Source organism: Pimephales promelas, chromosome 20 (genome assembly GCF_988280905.1).
Source record: "Pimephales promelas chromosome 20, fPimPro1.hap1.1, whole genome shotgun sequence".
NCBI lineage: Eukaryota > Metazoa > Chordata > Actinopteri > Cypriniformes > Leuciscidae > Pimephales > Pimephales promelas.
Genome location: NC_142788.1, coordinates 16,050,618 through 16,072,446, shown reverse-complemented (window position 1 = coordinate 16,072,446; position 21,829 = coordinate 16,050,618). Strand labels below are relative to the sequence as shown.

General features: G+C 37.7%; 1 protein-coding gene, 2 long non-coding RNA genes and 1 other non-coding gene across 4 annotated transcripts; 2 read left to right on the top strand and 2 right to left on the bottom strand.

Annotated features, from left to right (window-relative positions):
- Positions 1-1,604: 1,604 nt before the first annotated feature.
- On the bottom strand, positions 1,605-1,676 carry trnae-cuc (transfer RNA glutamic acid (anticodon CUC)). Its single transcript has one exon. It is a non-coding gene; the product is annotated as a tRNA-Glu (tRNA).
- Positions 1,677-1,977: 301 nt separating this feature from the next.
- On the top strand, positions 1,978-3,962 carry ppdpfb (pancreatic progenitor cell differentiation and proliferation factor b). Its single transcript, XM_039652868.2, has 5 exons — positions 1,978-2,144; positions 2,659-2,746; positions 2,837-2,914; positions 3,305-3,404; positions 3,562-3,962. The coding sequence occupies exons 2-5, from the start codon at positions 2,692-2,694 to the stop codon at positions 3,683-3,685; spliced, it is 357 nt and encodes a 118-aa protein (XP_039508802.1). The 5' UTR covers positions 1,978-2,144; positions 2,659-2,691; the 3' UTR covers positions 3,686-3,962.
- Positions 3,963-4,430: 468 nt separating this feature from the next.
- LOC120463621 (uncharacterized) lies at positions 4,431-10,596 on the top strand. The gene is made up of 3 exons (XR_016148059.1): positions 4,431-5,312; positions 9,852-10,045; positions 10,120-10,596. It is a non-coding gene; the product is annotated as an uncharacterized LOC120463621 (long non-coding RNA).
- On the bottom strand, positions 5,311-8,104 carry LOC120463620 (uncharacterized). Its single transcript, XR_005618539.2, has 3 exons — positions 7,935-8,104; positions 6,838-6,945; positions 5,311-6,727 (listed from the first exon to the last, which is right to left on the bottom strand). It is a non-coding gene; the product is annotated as an uncharacterized LOC120463620 (long non-coding RNA).
- Positions 10,597-21,829: the final 11,233 nt, after the last annotated feature.

The window sequence follows — 21,829 nt, the reverse complement described above, 5'->3', positions numbered from 1 at the left end:
GACATAAAAATGCAATTGCTCTCGTGTGCACTTACCCAAAATGCCAAATGGCGAGTAAGTCCTGCTAAGTAAGACAAATTTCTTTTGTTTGTGGCATTTGTTGATTTTTCCAGAGTGTAGTCTGTATGGTAGCACAGTCACTTTTTTACCTGAAAGATATTGGAATATATTTCACTATTAGCAAGTGTTGTCTCTTTTTTTGACCTTTTTTTGTATCCATTCTTTCCTGATATTTCATTCACTTGTATGGGTTAGTGGGTGGGCTTGTTTCAGTATATTTCACAATGATGATTGCAGGTCTCATTGAGTGAGATGTAAGGGATTACATGCATTTGACTGACTGATGCTGATGAGGAGGATGCCAATTTCACATGACTTCCTACTGAAATCTGTGTGTTACGCCATACAATTAGAATGCATCTGTAGCTCTGCATAGGGCAAAACGTTGAAAAGATGAGGAAAAGATAGTGAACATTCAGAGGGAAAGGACTTTATTATTATTATTATTATTTTGAGTAGTATATTTACAAGTTATTTGGGGAGGTTGTTTAGGAAACAGACACCGTATAGCTTTAAATTAGGGATCTTAGCCTAGCTGTTCAGGCTCTGATCATTTTCTTTTAAAACAACAGTGGTGTAATGCTTCATTTATTTTGCCAATTGTTTGTATATTAATAAAACATTCATTCAAATGGCCTTCGTTTCTCTTTTCCTTTCATATTCTTCATGACGTAAATCTGCCACAAGGTGGCAATGTACGTTACGTGAAGACTGGTGAGGTCATGTGTTTCTGAGTCTTTGCTCCTTTTTCAGCAAAGATGCCAAATTCATGTTTTAACATTTTTCTTTTGTGTTAATATGCAGACAATATACGAAGAGTTCAGATGCAAAAGCCTCTAAATGCCATTTGAAATGATTGAAATGATTTTTATCAAGCTTGTACATTTAAATTCAGTAATTTCACTTAAATAACAATTAATACTTAGGTAATTATCATTGCCATTTAAGTGAAATCACTGAACTTTAATATACAAGCTTGATAAAAAATGATCACTCTAGAAGAAAATTTAAAATGGCACTTAGAGGCTTTTGCATCTGAACTCTATTTTATTAAGGCTTGATCACCTTTGATTTACAAACTCTAAATTTCACTTTCAGGCTGCCCAGGTATTCTCAGATACATTTTCTAGCCAGCATTTAATGCCTATTAGATCAGTAGTTACCATAGTTGGATTATAGTTAGAATCGTTTGTGAAAATTATTTTTATCTGCTACACAAACAATTCTTCTCAGACCAAATTTGAAAACGATGAAAATATTAAAGGACATACAAAAATAAAACAAGCTTTCAGATATATTATGATTTTCATTATTTATTTATTTTTTTATATAATTTCCCCGAAGCTTTCCTTCCTAGCTCAAAAGCAACCATCTGCACCAGTCTCACAATATGACTATGGGTAGGTAAGCTAGTTTTATTCGTATGCGAGTAATCAATTACAAAGGAAATCGTAATATTGAAGTTATAAGTTTATGCTCAATTAAAAAGATGTGGGAATTATTTGTTTTCGAAATGATAAGTGAAAATTTAAGCAAAACATTACTTCCCTGACCGGGAATCGAACCCGGGCCGCGGCGGTGAGAGCGCCGAATCCTAACCACTAGACCACCAGGGATGCTTGAGTGAACAGTCGTTAAATCTATATAAAACAAACTACCGAACTTATTAAAATACTACACGTTATATGTAATAATTTTATGCATTTATTGATATTTTATACGGTATTATGCACATAATGTGTTAGAAGACCAAATCTTGCAAACACTTTCGTTGTTTCTGAACATTTTCAGAAAGAAAGCACCAACCCCTCCGTCCTTGATTTCGCTGGTTTGATCCGGTTCCACGCAGAGGTTACTATATAGAGGAGAGAGAGACGCCCCGCCTCCATTTAAACGTCTCTGTATAAATGTCAGCGAACGAGTTGTTTTTGTTAGACAGCATTGCGGTAGTTATTTCCTGACGTGGAGGGTCTTATCCATCCAAACCTTTTCAAATGGGCCCCATCGCCTAGCGTTTTCTCCCCAAAGCCTCCGACGGAATCGAGCAGGGTGCTTTAATAACATCAGCACGAGGGCAAAAGAAGGTGAGGATGTGGTCTTACAACTAATATTTTAGCAGAGTGCGTTAGTCAAACACCGTTAATGCTCTGCATCTTGATGTAGTGCTGTACATATGCATGTTTTCTCATGTTTGGGGCAAAATGTTTCTTTTGTGAGTAAATGACCATGCCTCTCAGACAGACTCAACTCCCAAAAATGATATGGGCTTACTGTAAATAACGTTAACTTCCTCGCGTAACGTTAGTCTTTTGAAACATGCGATGGAAGTCTTTTTCGTAATGAATACCTTGTGTGGCATAATGTCACTTTGGTTAGTATTGTGGTTTGACACTAAAACATGAGTAACCCTTACAATAACAATATCTAACCAAAACAAGGTTTCAAACCACACATAGTAATGCAAACTCTTAAATGCCTTCTTTTGGGTCGATCTGTATTCATTCGAAGCTATTTTTTCAGGGTTAAGATGGTAAATGATAATCTGTTGGCCACAGAAGCTGTCATATTTGACCAAATCTCTTTTTGCTCTCCTCACAGGGTTTCAAGTCACGATTTACACCAGTCTGTAAAATGGCAGCCATCCCAGCTAGTGGTTCTCTTGTTGCCACTCATGACTACTACAGAAGTAAGTAGCCTTGATGACTGTTATCGTAAATGCACCATTAAAAGTTGATGTTATACTGAGAATTTGGCTTATAAGACCGTTTCTTCTCAGGGCGCATTGGCTCTACATCCAGTAGCAGCTCATGTGGCAGTTCAGAGTACAGTGGGGAGGTTATTCCACATCACCCAGGTCATTTGCATTTCATTTCAATCTCCTCAAACCCCTTTACTAAATCAATATTTTATTGCAACAGTTGAGACCATTTACATGCATTATACAACCATTTGCACAGTCACCACCCACATCAGCTGTTTAAATGGGTGTCCTTCTGATTGTTTTGGGTAATCAACTTTTGATGAAGTCACTTCATTGAATTTAGAAAAAGCACTTTTGCTTCGTCATCTGGCAGGGCTTGCATTAGGCTGTTGTCTTCACCTGACTGCATACATGGATATGTCTTTGTTTATAGACTCTTTTAACAGTGATTGTGTTAGTGCTTGTGTATTTATCTACTAAATCAATTAAAAGATTAGGAAAGACTGGTGGTCCTTTGTTCTGACCTGTTTAATTGTGCTTTAGGTCTGCCCAAACAGGATTCTGGTCATTGGTGGTCCAGTTTCTTCTTTGGGAAGCAGAACCAGCCTGGTATGGGAACTCTTACTGAGGAGGCGCAGCAGAAGTGAGTCACTGGATTGAGTTTCACCTAAATTGGTGCATGTAACATGAAGGCCTTGCCAAGTGCTGTTTTGAAATGCCTATGCAGTTGCAAATTTGTAGTGGGGTATCAGTTCGTCGTATCAATGGCTACAATTCTTAATCTGGTTGTCTCTCTGCAGGTCAGGGTTGGTGAGCGTGACCAATGGGCAGGTGACATGTGTCGCCCGGGAGATGGTGATGAGGCAGGCGAGCGAATGTAGCGATGGAGGCAAGTCGGAGGCGGGGAGTTCTCCTCATTCCTGAATCCGAGACCAGATCAGGACACCAACGCTAGGGGATGGAAATGGTTCCTTTTCTTTTCTTTTTTTTATTTCCCATCCATTTAATGGGCTGTTTTAGTACTTTTTCTTTTTTGTATTCATTGTTTTATATATAAATATGTCACGTAATAAATGGAAGAGCTGAAACTTGCAAAAAGAATTTTGTACATTTTTACACATCCATAACTCTGGATATTTTGTTACTTGTTATTGTCTTTACCTGTGTTTTTTCAGCACAATAAATGGTCTTAAACAGCCTACTTCTGCTACTGGACTTTGTTTGTGTATATATAATAAATTAACCATACACCATTTTGAGGGAAAAGACCTCCTTTCCAAAAATCCTTAACTATGCATTTAGTAGTTTACTGGAAGGTGCAGTTACAATGCAACGATAAAAGCTGAGAAATATATGGGTTCTTGAGGAGAAACTGCATTCATTGTCCATTGCTTTTGCACGTGGTTGGTTTATATATTATAACCTGTAATTATGCGTTTTGTATGCACGAAGATTACAGCTGATTTATACCAAATTAATTGTAAATGTGCTGTGGAGGAAATGCTCCTGCATTTTGTTAATTAAAAAAAAAAAATCAGAATATGTAGCATGCCGCAACTAAATGCAGCGAATCCACTTTCAACTTGTACAGACTATTTGAAAGTAACTGAGGGAGACAAAGTGTCATGACCATGAAGAACTGCCCTTGAGTGAAATGTCAAATCCCCTTATAGAAAATCGATCCAACAAATTTTAAAAAGCCAACATTTAGTTTAATTCAAATAAATGCATAGTGTTCCGCATCCTTTTGAACAGGTTGAGCTGTAGATACAGGAAATTGAAATAGGGTCAATGTGCTCTTGAGTGGAATAAAGCATTTTAAAGACATTTTATTAAATTAGTGTTACGTTTGTGGTGTAGATAAAGAAAGACATATGCAAAAAGGTTCCACTTCAATGATTTACTCAAAAATAAAACAAACAGGTTCAGGCAGGCAATTGGTACACACACACACACAAACACAGTAACATTAACAAGAACCAACCAGGACTGACTGAACTGAGCAAACTAAATACAAACACAAATGAACACTAACAAGGTGACGACAGCTGACACAAATCAGGACGATGAACAGGTGGATGATTGAGGGAGTGAATTCAGGTGTGGAGACAAGAGGATGCTGGGAAAAGTAGTGAAGATAACGAAGACAGAATGGCACAGACGAGGACTGTGACATTACTCCCCCCTCCCGGTAAGCGTGACCTCATGCCGTAGAACGGGTGGGCGCCCTGAAGGCTGGCCAGGGCGTGGCCAAACAGGAACAGGAAGCCTCCAGGGCGGATCAGGAAGTGCAGGCAGCCAGGGTGAATCAGGAAGTGGCCCTCTGGCAGGGCTGTCTCGGCGGGACGAGACTCTGGCAGGGCTGGACGGTGTTGGGCTGGACTGGTGTTACCGTGAGGGACGAACCACAGACCCAAGGCGCCCTGTCCAGAAACTCAGAGAACGGCAGGTTTAGGTCCCCGAGCAGCAGTAACTGGGCTAACGGATCATCCAGACCACTCCAGGACCGCTGCTTAAGGAAATCTTCCTCCCAGAATATGTCTTGGTGAAGGTGAATATATCCTCAATGAATTCCTCCAGTGAGGCCCCATTCTGGTCATAGATGAAAGCCTCAATCTGGTTGTCCATCTTTTGTGTGGTCGGTGTTACGGTTGTGGTGAAGATAAAGAAAGACAGATGCAAAAAGACTCCACTTCAACGATTTACACAAAAATAAAACAACAAAAAGGTTCAGGCAGGCAACTGGTACACACACAAAAACACAGTAACAAGAACCCGCCAAGACTGACTGAACTGAGCAAACTAAATACAAATACAAACACAAATGAACACTAACAAGGTGACGACAGGTGACACAAGATGATCAAGATGATGAACAGGTGGATGATTGAGGGAGTGAGTTCAGGTGTGGAGACAAGAGGATGGTGGGAAGTGTAGTGAAGATGACGAAGACAGAATGGTGCAGACGAGGACTGTGGCAATTAGTGCATTGCTTTCTGAATAGAATAGAATTTTAATACTTGGACATGGTTTATGAAACCACAAAAGGACAGAACGTAGTGCTTGTGGGCTTCAACATATACAGGGTGGGCGGTAGACCAAACAATGATTAATGGAAACTTGTTCTGTAGAGATGACGTTGTATGGCTTTGTTCCCATGTGTACATGGATTTTCCAGGTCACCAAGTTCCGATGGTTGGTTAGATACATGGAAAAGCCTCTTTGTGGCATGCTGACTCTGTTCTTTTTCAGGCTTCATTTTTCCTTTGTTCGCAGCCACAGGTCCCAACTAAGAGACGTGACAGGTGCTGTGATTGGTAGTTTACTACTTTTTAAAATGTAGAATTAAAGACAAATCCATTTTCTCAATTTGCCATTGGCTATTTTCTATTAACGCAATAGATACATTTCTTATGAATTTGAATGATGAAAGAGCAAGATCTCCAAAATTAAAAACAATATTATAAATTATTCTTTGTCAAATCACGTTACATTTCAGGTTGGTCCAGCTGAGGCGCATGCAAAATAATAATAAAAAACAGGTAATGGCTATGTTAAAAAAACTAGACCGTCTTCCTATAGTCATATTGTAAGCTGTAATTTCTCTAATTCATTATTTAGGAGAGGTCCATCTCTTCCTCATACTGCTGGTGGGAATAGTCTTTGCGTAAATTAAGCAGAGTGAATGCAACACATGACTAAATGGATATTACACAGTATAATTATACACCTGTTCAAAAGTTTTGTTGTTTTCTAACATGCAAGTCTTCTGTGGCCAATGCAAAAAAAGAAAAGCTAATAATCAGCAACCTTTTTACCCCCAGCACTCTATGCAATATTATTGTGCAGGTGTCTACTTGACCACACAATCAGCAGGACCTATCCGTTTGGAAGGGGTTTCGCTTGATGTCTGGCTCCTTAAACCCAAATTTATTGTCCAGCGATTGTTCATAGGCCCTGAGAAATCTGCATTCAGACAGGAAGACAGGAATGAAGAGACATTCTTGTCAGAAGTGATAAATGTACATCTAGTTAGATCAACAGATCTCAGATTCTCAGTTGAACTTCTACCATACCTTGGAGTTTGGATTTGGTCAACCAGACAGTCACTTGTCTTTGCTTTGGTTCCATTAAGTTATCAGAAAGACTACTGGCTGCCTTCATTTTGTCTGTTGGGTAGATACCTGCAAACAAAAACAATCACACAAATAAACACTGAGAAAATCCTCTGAAAATCTGAATCTGCACTTTATTCAGCATTGTTAAATATTTTCAAATTAGTCCCCCGTGGTGAAAATTCAGCTTTTAATTTTGTTTATGTCTATGTGAAGAGTTCAGATGCAAAAGCCTCTAAATGCCATTTGAAATTTTCTTTTTTAATGATGATTTTTATCAAACTTGTATATTTGAGTTCAGTAATTTCACTTAAATAACAATTAATAGGTAATTATCATTGCCATTTAAGTGAAATCACTGAACTTAAATATACAAGCTTGATAAAAATTATCATTCTAGAAGAAAATTTCAAATGGCACTTAGAGGCTTTTGCATCTGAACTCTTCATGTGGTGTTTTTTATGCTTACAACCAACCATGTGCAAATTCAACATGAATTGAATATTTTCTCCTTAAAACTGCAGTTATCTAAAGACAGTCCAGGGTTTTTGATGTCCTTGTGACCAATCAGGATCTCAGTGGATCTTTGAGCTGGTGCGAGTGAGAGGAGGCGGGGCTAATTTGCATAATTATAGAAATGCATTCACTAGATGAGGCAAGGGTGTAGAGTTACATTCTAGCTCTCTTAAAGGCATGAATACATTTTTCCAAGGGAAAATCTTTTAAATATCTAATTTTGGTTTTATATCACTAGGTACTAAAACATAATAAGAAATAATAGAAAACAAAAATGTTTTCTATTATTTCTAATTATGTTTTAGTACCCAGTAATGTTTAAGCAATGTAATTAGGTCTATTTCTGTCAATTCTCAAAAAGAGGAGCAATGCTTTTATTTGTTCAACAAAAAGTCAATGACTATGTCAGTTGATAAGGCTAAAATAGGAACAGTGTGTGCTAATAAACAGAGAACAGAGCTTTGGGAAACTGCAGACATTCACATTACACGTGTCCTATTGCTGGTTAAACATCGGAGAGCTAAAAATAGCGCTGCACTTACTCCGATAAAACTCATTCCGAGCGAGCAGACACACGGGGGCATTTACGGTGGTCATGGTCAGCTTTTATGTGTAAATATGACAGAACCAAATGCTTGGAAATGGAAGTGTTCTTTGGAACCTGGAAAAAAAAATAGCAAAAGAGGTGTAAGGTCAGTGCTGAACAAACTTTAATTGTTTTATGGTCTGGGAACAAATATCCTCATCAGAGCGACATAAACATGAAAAAAATTCTGGGAAAAAAACTGGTCAAAGTCCATTTTGGAAAACTAAAATCTCTTATCATACTTTAGATAGAACAAGACCAAACTTGTTGACGCCACATAAAACAAACATGCTGAGTGTGGATAGATGCATCACAGTGTCAAAAGTCATGGAAAGAACCTTTGTCCCAGTTTTGCTCAAATTTGTAAACAGAATCTGCTAGCGTAGGGTTGCTGTGCACTTAAGCTAGCATGTGTATGTGCAACCCGTAAATATGTTTGTGTTTGCGTGAGCAAAATCAATGTTGTTCTGAGTAGCAACATGGCTGTGATTTCGTCCACAGATAGTTTCTAAATGAATCAGTGTTTTTGAACAAATCGGGTTGAGTGATTGATTCAGTGACTGAGAGTCACTTGTCGCCACCTACTCGGAGTCAATGTAACTCACAGAAAGATATGTATGTTATGTCTGCCTGAAGCAAAATAGGGCTAAAAATGGCTGACATTGCTTTAAGATTTGGCATAACTCCTGTTTGACAGACAGCTTACTCTTTGTCTTCAGGGTGTGTTGAAGTATTACTTTTCAAATTCTAAAAAATCCCAACCTTTTCACAAACAGTCTGAGAGAGGACAGTATGTGATCATAGCTGGATGATGCTAATTATGGGAATGAACTTTGCTCTATATAGCCAGCCAGTGTTTAATTTGATCTTGTCTAATGGGGGCCTTGTTTTGATGCTGAATATAAAAAACAATGCTTCTCAACAGATGGTTCTTTTTTTAATTTTCTTTCTTTTTAGCCTGTTTAGGCTCTCTTAAGCACTTAATCCTTCACTGAGTCAACATGAAATTGGTCTTGAACACAAACGCCTTTGTGTAAAGGTGTAATCCACAGTGACAAAACGCCAATGAAAACTACGCTTCATCAGCACACTGATCATATTAAAGAGTGAAGCAGTGAGGGATTAAATGAAAACTTGATGTGGTTTGATCTCATTTGATAGATCATAAAATGTTATAGCAGCACATTAGAGATGTCTGGAATTGAATAAAGAGGCAGCAGTCTGAAAAGTTAATGGAAAAGGGTGTCATTTTTCTACAAAGTTCGATGTCCTCTGGGCAGTTTACAAAGACCAAAAGACAAAAGTTTTTCTGTGAATTAATATATGTGTTGGGCAGTTGTATGAGAGCAAGAGAAAGATGTGAAAATTTCCCTGCTTAACTCCATCCGCAGTAAAACAAAACACATTAACAAGCCCCATTTATAACTAAAAATTAAAAACAATTCAAAAACTCCTGGACAAATGCAATTTTCAGAAACCTGCTTGGTTAGTATCATGTCACCCTATTAGACATATCTAGGTCAGTTTATATATATACAGCCTGTGGTTATATATATAGTCGGCTTAATGTTTTTAACGCTCCTTCAAATCTAAAAACAGTCATGTTGCTGATTATATCTGCCAATCAGCTATTTAATAGAAAGGCAGCTTGAAAGTCCATGCATTATGCCTTGATCTTATCTTTAAGTGGACCTTGCCTTTCTGTAGGCTGTCTGTCATGTGTAAAATCCTTAAAGTCCAATGGCAGTATAAACGTCCCAGAAAAATACTTTTTAAATCTTGTGAAGAATGGAAAGGAATCAATGAGCATATCCAAACACAGATGAGGCTGTAGGTTTATGTTTCATATTTTATAACCCCTCCTTTGCTCCAGGCTCAAGGACTGAAAAGCCATTTGCTAAGGAGCTGAAGGTCCCACCCTGAGGAATGCTTTCTTGACCAGTTGGGAAAGACTTTGGGATCAAGGAACGGTTGGGATCTTCCGATTCTCGCCAATGAATTGCGCAAGAGATAAGCTTACTTTTACACATGAAAGCTACTGATCTGAATAGACTTTTAGTACTTATTGTAAGCACACTGCCGGCAGATTATGTTTGTTTTTGTTGCCTTTTGTTGTAATTATGTGTATAATTGCATTGCAGGTCTTTGAGATTAGAGAAAACCCTGCAAGAAGCCACCAATCCACTTTGAGCTATATTCTCGATGGCAAGAAAAACAGGACTATGCATGTGACGTGCTGCTAAAGAGTCATGAACAGGAGGAGTCATTGGGATGAAGCATGTACTTCTTCTGTTTACTCTCCTACCTTTTATTTTAAAGGTCATTCTGTATAAAGGTTATTGGTGGGCAGAGAATAGAATGGGGGAAAGCAGGAGAAATAGGTGCAGAGTATGAATAAATAAGGCCTTCGGCTGCCCTTCAGAAAAATTCAGACGAGGCAGTTTTGTGTTGAGATGTTCTTACAATAAGGACGTAGTGACTAGTGCTTATTATATTGATGAGATTAAGATCGGTGTTCAAATCTCTATAATTAATCTAAATTTTTTTTTGCATCCACAATGTTTCCAGGAATTACAAAATGGCAAATTGTTATTAATATTTGAAGCATAAAGCTGAAATATGCAGATTGTGCCCCATTAGTTGATCAAACAATTTGTCCATTGAACAAATCTTTTTTTTTTTTGCCATTTTTATCAAGCTTGTATATTCAAGTTCAATAATTTCACTTAAATGGCAATGAAGATTACCTATTAATTGTCATTTAAGTGAAATTACCTAACTTAAATCTACAAGCTTGATAAAAATGGTCATTTTAGAAGAAAATTTCAAATGGCATTTAGAGGCTTTTGCATCTGAACTCTTCATATATTCTCTATATTTTCTTTTCTGCTCGGGTTTCTGTAAGTTTCACAAAGTCAAATTTAAGACCTTTTTAAGACCATTATGAATTAATTTTAAGACCTATGTAACGACAAAAAAAAAAAAAAAAAAAAAAACGAAAAAGGAAACATGTAACGAGTCTCAAAATTATTCGCCAAGTAATTTAATTTATTCAAACTGAATATCAGCAACAAATTAGTTATGTTTCTGTTTCAGGAAAATTAAGACACGTTTAAAATTATTTAAGACCATGAACACAATACTTCAGCAAATTTAAGACTTTTTAAGACCTTAAATTGTGATTTTTAAATTTTAGACTTTTTTTTAGACTTTTTAAGACCCCGTGGAAACCCTGAATAAAGAAAGTCATACAATTTTGGGGTGAGGGTGAAATGATGATGGATTAATTTTTTTCAGGAGAACTATCCCTTTAACATTAACACACTAAAATCATTTTGTTTTTTTGTTTTGTTTTTTTCCTATGGTATTTCTACAGAGCTATTAGTTTGTTTTTTTTAAATTCCCATTATAAATTACTGTTACTACTAGGCCTAAGGTACAGCTACTACAACTCCTTTCCCAAACCATCCAACAGGCAGAAATCCCTTAATTTATATGACTTATTCCTCAATCAAACTTTAAATTTAAAGGATCAAGAAGGTTAATTAAATATTAAGACCTTAAATTAGACAGGATTAAACCTGAAAGTACACCCACATGATCGCACAGATGAAACAGTACATGGCCGCGGCAGTTTTACAGTGTTGTGGGTGCAGTGTGGGTAACACTGCACTCACAACACTGTAAAAACTTTGGCTTGGTGCCAGTTACAAAGGTTAGTGGGTGCAAGTTTATTTGTGGTTGACCTCAATTGACTGTATAATTTTGCAAAAGAGCAACATGAAACCTGCTGCTATATTCATAAATACAGACATTTCCAACACTGTTAATATCTCCATCCACTGAATGTTGGCAGCATAAGGTCATGTAAACTGCTTAGTTAGTTGCGAGGTGTTGCCTTCATTATTGTCACATCATCACTCATGTGGTCAGCATTATGCTGGCACACACATGCCGCTGCTCGGGGAAGCCATGCAGGTGCATGACCTATTTTCAAATATAAAAGCACTCTTTTTAACCGTCGAGTCACAAAAGTGATAGATTTAAGCAGCCATTAGAGTGCGAGGCATATGCAAAATATAAATGCGTTATTATTATTATAAACTTAGATTACACAAGTAAAAAGAAATTGCTTCAGGCATTTCAAAACTGTATATCAAATATGTTGACTTAAACTTACTTCAAAATCAGTTTAAGTTAAAAAATAATTAAATTGAAGTGGAAAATACTCATAAGCTCTTGCAAATATTTTATAAGATAAGCTTAATTTGTGGGGCCATTGGCCATGTAATGGCTTTTCTACTAAGAATGAATCTAGGTTTGAATTTTTGTGACTAGGCCTAATATTTTTTATGTTACCTCATGTAAACGTTATTCAAAAGTGCAGGTACCAAGCCTGACCCAGAATCCAGTCGTAATTTCCCTAATAGCTATAATCACTAATCCGTTTAAATAATTAAGTGCAAACAATAATACATGAATCACATGGAATTGCCTACTTGCAACCACTTTAGTGCAATCACATGACTTCCCAGAGAAAGAAGTACAATTACTTTACTTGAGCCAAAAAGTTTGTTTGTTTTCTAAGCTCAAACTTAAGACAAACGAGAAGTCAGATTGATCGATTTTCCAGTGAAGTGAAAGCAGCAGGTTTACAGGGGAAAGAGTATCTACTCTACACGCAATCGCCTCTGCCATAACGACCTATTGGATTTCATTAAACCAAGAAAAATGTAATTTGTTCTATTGACGATCACTGAAAAATGGTCTATTATTTAAAATGGAAAAAACATTTATTATTTTCAAGGTGAAAAGGATTCATTTGCCTTGATCCACGCCGAAGAAAACGTCTAAATGTCACGTTTTTAATGAAGCAGCTTAATGAGTAAAATATCTATTTTTCCGGTGTCCCCCTCGTTTGAGTAAAAGGTACGCTAAAACAACGTATTACATCGACGTTAAGCCGCGTTAACCTTGTTAACCATAACCTTTTAAATACTCGACCTAGTTCCGTTGTTTGTACGGGACTCCTGTAACTTCAAGTGCCCAACCCGGTATCACGACAAGACGTGAAATAATCACGTTGGTCCACTTTGGAAAAGTTCTAAGGTCTAAGTCCCATGGCCGTTTTTTTTTGTGTGCAAAAAATAAGTTTCTCCAATCTTCTTGAAACTCTGGATTCTGATAAAGGGCCATGTGACTTAGACTTGAGTGCAAAAATAGAGGTTCTAGACCCTTCCAGAGCTGAGATATTGGTATATTTATAATGGCATAAATGCTACGTGGGATCTCAATATCTCAGCTCTGGAAGGGTCTAGAGCCTCCATTTTTGCACTCAAGTCTAAGTCCCATGGCCCTCTATTAGAATCCATAATTTCAAGAAGATCAGAGCAACTCAAAATTTCGACCCGAAAAAAAAAAAACGACAGTGGTACCCCTTTTGTTTTGTTTTTTTTTTTGTGCAAAAAAATAAGTTTCTCCAATCTTCTTGAAGCTATGGCTTCTGATAGAGGGCCATGGGACTTAGACCTGAGTGCAAAAATGGAGCCTCTAGACCCTTCCAGAGCTGAGATATCGAAACTCAAAAATTCGACCCGAAAAAAAAAACCGACAGTGGTACCCCTTTCGTTTTTTTTTTTTCAGGCGAAAAATTAAGTTTATCCAATCTTCTCAAAACTCTGGATTATGATAGAGGGCTGTGAGACTTTGACCTGAGTGCAAAAATGGAGGCTCTAGACCCTTCCAGAGCTGAGATATCAAAATTCAAAATTTCGACCCGAAAAAAACCGACAGTGTTACCCCTTACGTTTTTTTTCATTTTTGGGCAAAAAATTAAGTTTCTCCAATCTTCTCAAAACTCTGGATTATGATAGAGGGCTGTGAGACTTTGACCTGAGTGCAAAAATGGAGGCTCTAGACCCTTCCAGAGCTGAGATATCAAAATTCAAAATTTCGACCCGAAAAAAAAACGACAGTGTTACCCCTTACGTTTTTTTTCATTTTCGGGCGAAAAATTAAGTTTCTCTAATCTTCTCAAAACTCTGGATTATGATAGAGGGCTGTGAGACTTTGACCTGAGTGTAAAAATGGAGGCTTTAGACCCTTCCAGAGCTGAGATATAAAAATTCAAAATTTCGACCCGAAAAAAAAAACGACAGTGTTACCCCTTACGTTTTTTTTTCATTTTTGGGCAAAAAATTAAGTTTCTCCAATCTTCTCAAAACTCTGGATTATGATAGAGGGCTGTGAGACTTTGACCTGAGTGCAAAAATGGAGGCTCTAGACCCTTCCAGAGCTGAGATATCGAAACTCAAAATTTCGACCCGAAAAAAAAACGACAGTGTTACCCCTTACGTTTTTTTTTTTCATTTTCGGGCGAAAAATTAAGTTTCTCCAATCTTCTCAAAACTCTGGATTATGATAGAGGGCTGTGAGACTTTGACCTGAGTGCAAAAATGGAGGCTCTAGACCCTTCCAGAGCTGAGATATCGAAACTCAAAATTTCGACCCGAAAAAAAAACGACAGTGTTACCCCTTACGTTTTTTTTTTTCATTTTCGGGCGAAAAATTAAGTTTCTCCAATCTTCTCAAAACTCTGGATTATGATAGAGGGCTGTGAGACTTTGACCTGAGTGCAAAAATGGAGGCTCTAGACCCTTCCAGAGCTGAGATATCAAAATTCAAAATTTCGACCCGAAAAAAAAACGACAGTGTTACCCCTTACGTTTTTTTTTTCATTTTTGGGCAAAAAATTAAGTTTCTCCAATCTTCTCAAAACTCTGGATTATGATAGAGGGCTGTGAGACTTTGACCTGAGTGGAAAAATGGAGGCTCTAGACCCTTCCAGAGCTGAGATATCAAAATTCAAAATTTCGACCCGAAAAAAAAAACGACAGTGTAACCCCTTACGTTTTTTTTCATTTTTGGGCGAAAAATTAAGTTTCTCCAATCTTCTCAAAACTCTGGATTATGATAGAGGGCTGTGAGACTTTGACCTGAGTGTAAAAATGGAGGCTTTAGACCCTTCCAGAGCTGAGATATCAAAATTCAAAATTTCGACCCGAAAAAAAAAAACGACAGTGTTACCCCTTATGTTTTTTTTTCATTTTTGGGCGAAAAATTAAGTTTCTCCAATCTTCTCAAAACTCTGGATTATGATAGAGGGCTGTGAGACTTTGACCTGAGTGCAAAAATGGAGGCTCTAGACCCTTCCAGAGCTGAGATATCGAAACTCAAAATTTCGACCCGAAAAAAAAACGACAGTGTTACCCCTTATGTTTTTTTTCATTTTCGGGCGAAAAATTAAGTTTCTCCAATCTTCTCAAATCTCTGGATTATGATAGAGGGCTGTGAGACTTTGACCTGAGTGCAAAAATGGAGGCTCTAGACCCTTCCAGAGCTGAGATATCAAAATTCAAAATTTCGACCGAAAAAAAAAAACGACAGTGTTACCCCTTACGTTTTTTTTCATTTTTGGGCAAAAAATTAAGTTTCTCCAATCTTCTCAAAACTCTGGATTATGATAGAGGGCTGTGAGACTTTGACCTGAGTGCAAAAATGGAGGCTCTAGACCCTTCCAGAGCTGAGATATCAAAATTCAAAATTTCGACCCGAAAAAAAAACGACAGTGTTACCCCTTACGATTTTTTTCATTTTTGGGCGAAAAATTAAGTTTCTCCAATCTTCTCAAAACTCTGGATTATGATAGAGGGCTGTGAGACTTTGACCTGAGTGCAAAAATGGAGGCTCTAGACCCTTCCAGAGCTGAGATATCGAAACTCAAAATTTCGACCCGAAAAAAAAACGACAGTGTTACCCCTTACGTTTTTTTTCATTTTCGGGCGAAAAATTAAGTTTCTCCAATCTTCTCAAAACTCTGGATTATGATAGAGGGCTGTGAGACTTTGACCTGAGTGCAAAAATGGAGGCTCTAGACCCTTCCAGAGCTGAGATATCAAAATTCAAAATTTCGACCCGAAAAAAAAACGACAGTGTTACCCCTTACGTTTTTTTTCATTTTTGGGCAAAAAATTAAGTTTCTCCAATCTTCTCAAAACTCTGGATTATGATAGAGGGCTGTGAGACTTTGACCTGAGTGCAAAAATGGAGGCTCTAGACCCTTCCAGAGCTGAGATATCAAAATTCAAAATTTCGACCCGAAAAAAACCGACAGTGTTACCCCTTACGTTTTTTTTCATTTTTGGGCAAAAAATTAAGTTTCTCCAATCTTCTCAAAACTCTGGATTATGATAGAGGGCTGTGAGACTTTGACCTGAGTGCAAAAATGGAGGCTCTAGACCCTTCCAGAGCTGAGATATCAAAATTCAAAATTTCGACCCGAAAAAAAAAACGACAGTGTTACCCCTTACGTTTTTTTTCATTTTCGGGCGAAAAATTAAGTTTCTCCAATCTTCTCAAAACTCTGGATTATGATAGAGGGCTGTGAGACTTTGACCTGAGTGCAAAAATGGAAGCTCTAGACCCTTCCAGAGCTGAGATATAAAAATTCAAAATTTCGACCCGAAAAAAAAAACGACAGTGTTACCCCTTACGTTTTTTTTTCATTTTTGGGCAAAAAATTAAGTTTCTCCAATCTTCTCAAAACTCTGGATTATGATAGAGGGCTGTGAGACTTTGACCTGAGTGCAAAAATGGAGGCTCTAGACCCTTCCAGAGCTGAGATATCGAAACTCAAAATTTCGACCCGAAAAAAAAACGACAGTGTTACCCCTTATGTTTTTTTTCATTTTCGGGCGAAAAATTAAGTTTCTCCAATCTTCTCAAAACTCTGGATTATGATAGAGGGCTGTGAGACTTTGACCTGAGTGCAAAAATGGAAGCTCTAGACCCTTCCAGAGCTGAGATATAAAAATTCAAAATTTCGACCCGAAAAAAAAAAACGACAGTGTTACCCCTTACGTTTTTTTTTTCATTTTTGGGCAAAAAATTAAGTTTCTCCAATCTTCTCAAAACTCTGGATTATGATAGAGGGCTGTGAGACTTTGACCTGAGTGCAAAAATGGAGGCTCTAGACCCTTCCAGAGCTGAGATATCGAAACTCAAAATTTCGACCCGAAAAAAAAACGACAGTGTTACCCCTTATGTTTTTTTTCATTTTCGGGCGAAAAATTAAGTTTCTCCAATCTTCTCAAAACTCTGGATTATGATAGAGGGCTGTGAGACTTTGACCTGAGTGCAAAAATGGAGGCTCTAGACCCTTCCAGAGCTGAGATATCAAAATTCAAAATTTCGACCGAAAAAAAAAAACGACAGTGTTACCCCTTACGGTTTTTTTCATTTTTGGGCAAAAAATTAAGTTTCTCCAATCTTCTCAAAACTCTGGATTATGATAGAGGGCTGTGAGACTTTGACCTGAGTGCAAAAATGGAGGCTCTAGACCCTTCCAAAGCTGAGATATCAAAATTCAAAATTTCGACCCGAAAAAAAAACGACAGTGTTACCCCTTACGATTTTTTTCATTTTTGGGCGAAAAATTAAGTTTCTCCAATCTTCTCGAAACTCTGGATTATGATAGAGGGCTGTGAGACTTTGACCTGAGTGCAAAAATGGAGGCTCTAGACCCTTCCAGAGCTGAGATATCGAAACTCAAAATTTCGACCCGAAAAAAAAACGACAGTGTTACCCCTTACGTTTTTTTTCATTTTCGGGCGAAAAATTAAGTTTCTCCAATCTTCTCAAAACTCTGGATTATGATAGAGGGCTGTGAGACTTTGACCTGAGTGCAAAAATGGAGGCTCTAGACCCTTCCAGAGCTGAGATATCAAAATTCAAAATTTCGACCCGAAAAAAAAAACGACAGTGTTACCCCTTACGTTTTTTTTCATTTTTGGGCAAAAAATTAAGTTTCTCCAATCTTCTCAAAACTCTGGATTATGATAGAGGGCTGTGAGACTTTGACCTGAGTGCAAAAATGGAGGCTCTAGACCCTTCCAGAGCTGAGATATCAAAATTCAAAATTTCGACCCGAAAAAAAAACGACAGTGTTACCCCTTACGTTTTTTTTCATTTTCGGGCGAAAAATTAAGTTTCTCCAATCTTCTCAAAACTCTGGATTATGATAGAGGGCTGTGAGACTTTGACCTGAGTGCAAAAATGGAGGCTCTAGACCCTTCCAGAGCTGAGATATCGAAACTCAAAATTTCGACCCGAAAAAAAAAAACGACAGTGTTACCCCTTACGTTTTTTTTTCATTTTCGGGCGAAAAATTAAGTTTCTCCAATCTTCTCAAAACTCTGGATTATGATAGAGGGCTGTGAGACTTTGACCTGAGTGCAAAAATGGAGGCTCTAGACCCTTCCAGAGCTGAGATATCAAAATTCAAAATTTCGACCCGAAAAAAAAACGACAGTGTTACCCCTTACGTTTTTTTTCATTTTTGGGCAAAAAATTAAGTTTCTCCAATCTTCTCAAAACTCTGGATTATGATAGAGGGCTGTGAGACTTTGACCTGAGTGCAAAAATGGAGGCTCTAGACCCTTCCAGAGCTGAGATATCAAAATTCAAAATTTCGACCCGAAAAAAAAACGACAGTGTTACCCCTTACGTTTTTTTTCATTTTTGGGCAAAAAATTAAGTTTCTCCAATCTTCTCAAAACTCTGGATTATGATAGAGGGCTGTGAGACTTTGACCTGAGTGCAAAAATGGAGGCTCTAGACCCTTCCAGAGCTGAGATATCGAAACTCAAAATTTCAACCCGAAAAAAAAACGACAGTGTTACCCCTTACGTTTTTTTTTCATTTTCGGGCGAAAAATTAAGTTTCTCCAATCTTCTCAAAACTCTGGATTATGATAGAGGGCTGTGAGACTTTGACCTGAGTGCAAAAATGGAGGCTCTAGACCCTTCCAGAGCTGAGATATCAAAATTAAAAATTTCGACCCGAAAAAAAAACGACAGTGTTACCCCTTACGTTTTTTTTTCATTTTTGGGCAAAAAATTAAGTTTCTCCAATCTTCTCAAAACTCTGGATTATGATAGAGGGCTGTGAGACTTTGACCTGAGTGGAAAAATGGAGGCTCTAGACCCTTCCAGAGCTGAGATATCAAAATTCAAAATTTCGACCCGAAAAAAAAACGACAGTGTAACCCCTTACGTTTTTTTTCATTTTTGGGCGAAAAATTAAGTTTCTCCAATCTTCTCAAAACTCTGGATTATGATAGAGGGCTGTGAGACTTTGACCTGAGTGCAAAAATGGAGGCTCTAGACCCTTCCAGAGCTGAGATATCAAAATTCAAAATTTCGACCCGAAAAAAAAACGACAGTGTTACCCCTTACGTTTTTTTTTCATTTTTGGGCAAAAAATTAAGTTTCTCCAATCTTCTCAAAACTCTGGATTATGATAGAGGGCTGTGAGACTTTGACCTGAGTGGAAAAATGGAGGCTCTAGACCCTTCCAGAGCTGAGATATCAAAATTCAAAATTTCGACCCGAAAAAAAAACGACAGTGTAACCCCTTACGTTTTTTTTCATTTTTGGGCGAAAAATTAAGTTTCTCCAATCTTCTCAAAACTCTGGATTATGATAGAGGGCTGTGAGACTTTGACCTGAGTGTAAAAATGGAGGCTTTAGACCCTTCCAGAGCTGAGATATCAAAATTCAAAATTTCGACCCGAAAAAAAAAAAACGACAGTGTTACCCCTTATGTTTTTTTTTCATTTTTGGGCGAAAAATTAAGTTTCTCCAATCTTCTCAAAACTCTGGATTATGATAGAGGGCTGTGAGACTTTGACCTGAGTGGAAAAATGGAGGCTCTAGACCCTTCCAGAGCTGAGATATCAAAATTCAAAATTTCGACCCGAAAAAAAAACGACAGTGTAACCCCTTACGTTTTTTTTCATTTTTGGGCGAAAAATTAAGTTTCTCCAATCTTCTCAAAACTCTGGATTATGATAGAGGGCTGTGAGACTTTGACCTGAGTGTAAAAATGGAGGCTTTAGACCCTTCCAGAGCTGAGATATCAAAATTCAAAATTTCGACCCGAAAAAAAAAACGACAGTGTTACCCCTTATGTTTTTTTTTCATTTTTGGGCGAAAAATTAAGTTTCTCCAATCTTCTCAAAACTCTGGATTATGATAGAGGGCTGTGAGACTTTGACCTGAGTGCAAAAATGGAGGCTCTAGACCCTTCCAGAGCTGAGATGTCGAAACTCAAAATTTCGACCCGAAAAAAAAAACGACAGTGTTACCCCTTACGTTTTTTTTCATTTTCGGGCGAAAAATTAAGTTTCTCCAATCTTCTCAAAACTCTGGATTATGATAGAGGGCTGTGAGACTTTGACCTGAGTGCAAAAATGGAGGCTCTAGACCCTTCCAGAGCTGAGATATCAAAATTCTAAATTTCTACCCGAAAAAAAAACGACGGTGTTACCCCTTACGTTTTTTTTCATTTTTGGGCAAAAAATTAAGTTTCTCCAATCTTCTCAAAACTCTGGATTATGATAGAGGGCTGTGAGACTTTGACCTGAGTGCAAAAATGGAGGCTCTAGACCCTTCCAGAGCTGAGATATCAAAATTCAAAATTTCGACCCGAAAAAAAAAACGACAGTGTTACCCCTTATGTTTTTTTTCATTTTCGGGCGAAAAATTAAGTTTCTCCAATCTTCTCAAAACTCTGGATTATGATAGAGGGCTGTGAGACTTTGACCTGAGTGCAAAAATGGAGGCTCTAGACCCTTCCAGAGCTGAGATATCGAAACTCAAAATTTCGACCAGACAAAAAAAAACGACAGTGTTACCCCTTACGTTTTTTTTCATTTTCGGGCGAAAAATTAAGTTTCTCCAATCTTCTCAAAACTCTGGATTGTGATAGAGGGCTGTGAGACTTTGACCTGAGTGCAAAAATGGAGGCTCTAGACCCTTCCAGAGCTGAGATATCAAAATTCAAAATTTCGACCCGAAAAAACAACAACAGTGTTACCCCTTACGGTTTTTTTTCATTTTTGGGCAAAAAATTAAGTTTCTCCAATCTTCTCAAAACTCTGGATTATGATAGAGGGCTGTGAGACTTTGACCTGAGTGCAAAAATGGAGGCTCTAGACCCTTCCAGAGCTGAGATATCAAAATTCAAAATTTCGACCCGAAAAAAAAAACGACAGTGTTACCCCTTACGTTTTTTTTCATTTTCGGGCGAAAAATTAAGTTTCTCCAATCTTCTCAAAACTCTGGATTATGATAGAGGGCTGTGAGACTTTGACCTGAGTGCAAAAATGGAGGCTCTAGACCCTTCCAGAGCTGAGATATCAAAATTCAAAATTTCGACCGAAAAAAAAAACGACAGTGTTACCCCTTACGTTTTTTTTCATTTTTGGGCAAAAAATTAAGTTTCTCCAATCTTCTCAAAACTCTGGATTATGATAGAGGGCTGTGAGACTTTGACCTGAGTGGAAAAATGGAGGCTCTAGACCCTTCCAGAGCTGAGATATCAAAATTCAAAATTTCGACCCGAAAAAAAAACGACAGTGTAACCCCTTACGTTTTTTTTCATTTTTGGGCGAAAAATTAAGTTTCTCCAATCTTCTCAAAACTCTGGATTATGATAGAGGGCTGTGAGACTTTGACCTGAGTGTAAAAATGGAGGCTTTAGACCCTTCCAGAGCTGAGATATCAAAATTCAAAATTTCGACCCGAAAAAAAAAAAACGACAGTGTTACCCCTTACGTTTTTTTTCATTTTCGGGCGAAAAATTAAGTTTCTCCAATCTTCTCAAAACTCTGGATTATGATAGAGGGCTGTGAGACTTTGACCTGAGTGCAAAAATGGAGGCTCTAGACCCTTCCAGAGCTGAGATATCAAAATTCAAAATTTCGACCCGAAAAAAAAACGACAGTGTTAC

Excerpts from the sequence above, each read along its gene's own strand:
- ppdpfb (XM_039652868.2), top strand. The coding sequence starts at position 2,692 with ATGGCAGCCATCCCAGCTAGTGGTTCTCTTGTTGCCACTCATGACTAC. Across the intron at positions 2,747-2,836 it reads CACTCATGACTACTACAGAA|GGCGCATTGGCTCTACATCC; the intron begins GTAAGTAGCCTT and ends GTTTCTTCTCAG. Across the intron at positions 2,915-3,304 it reads GGTTATTCCACATCACCCAG|GTCTGCCCAAACAGGATTCT; the intron begins GTCATTTGCATT and ends ATTGTGCTTTAG.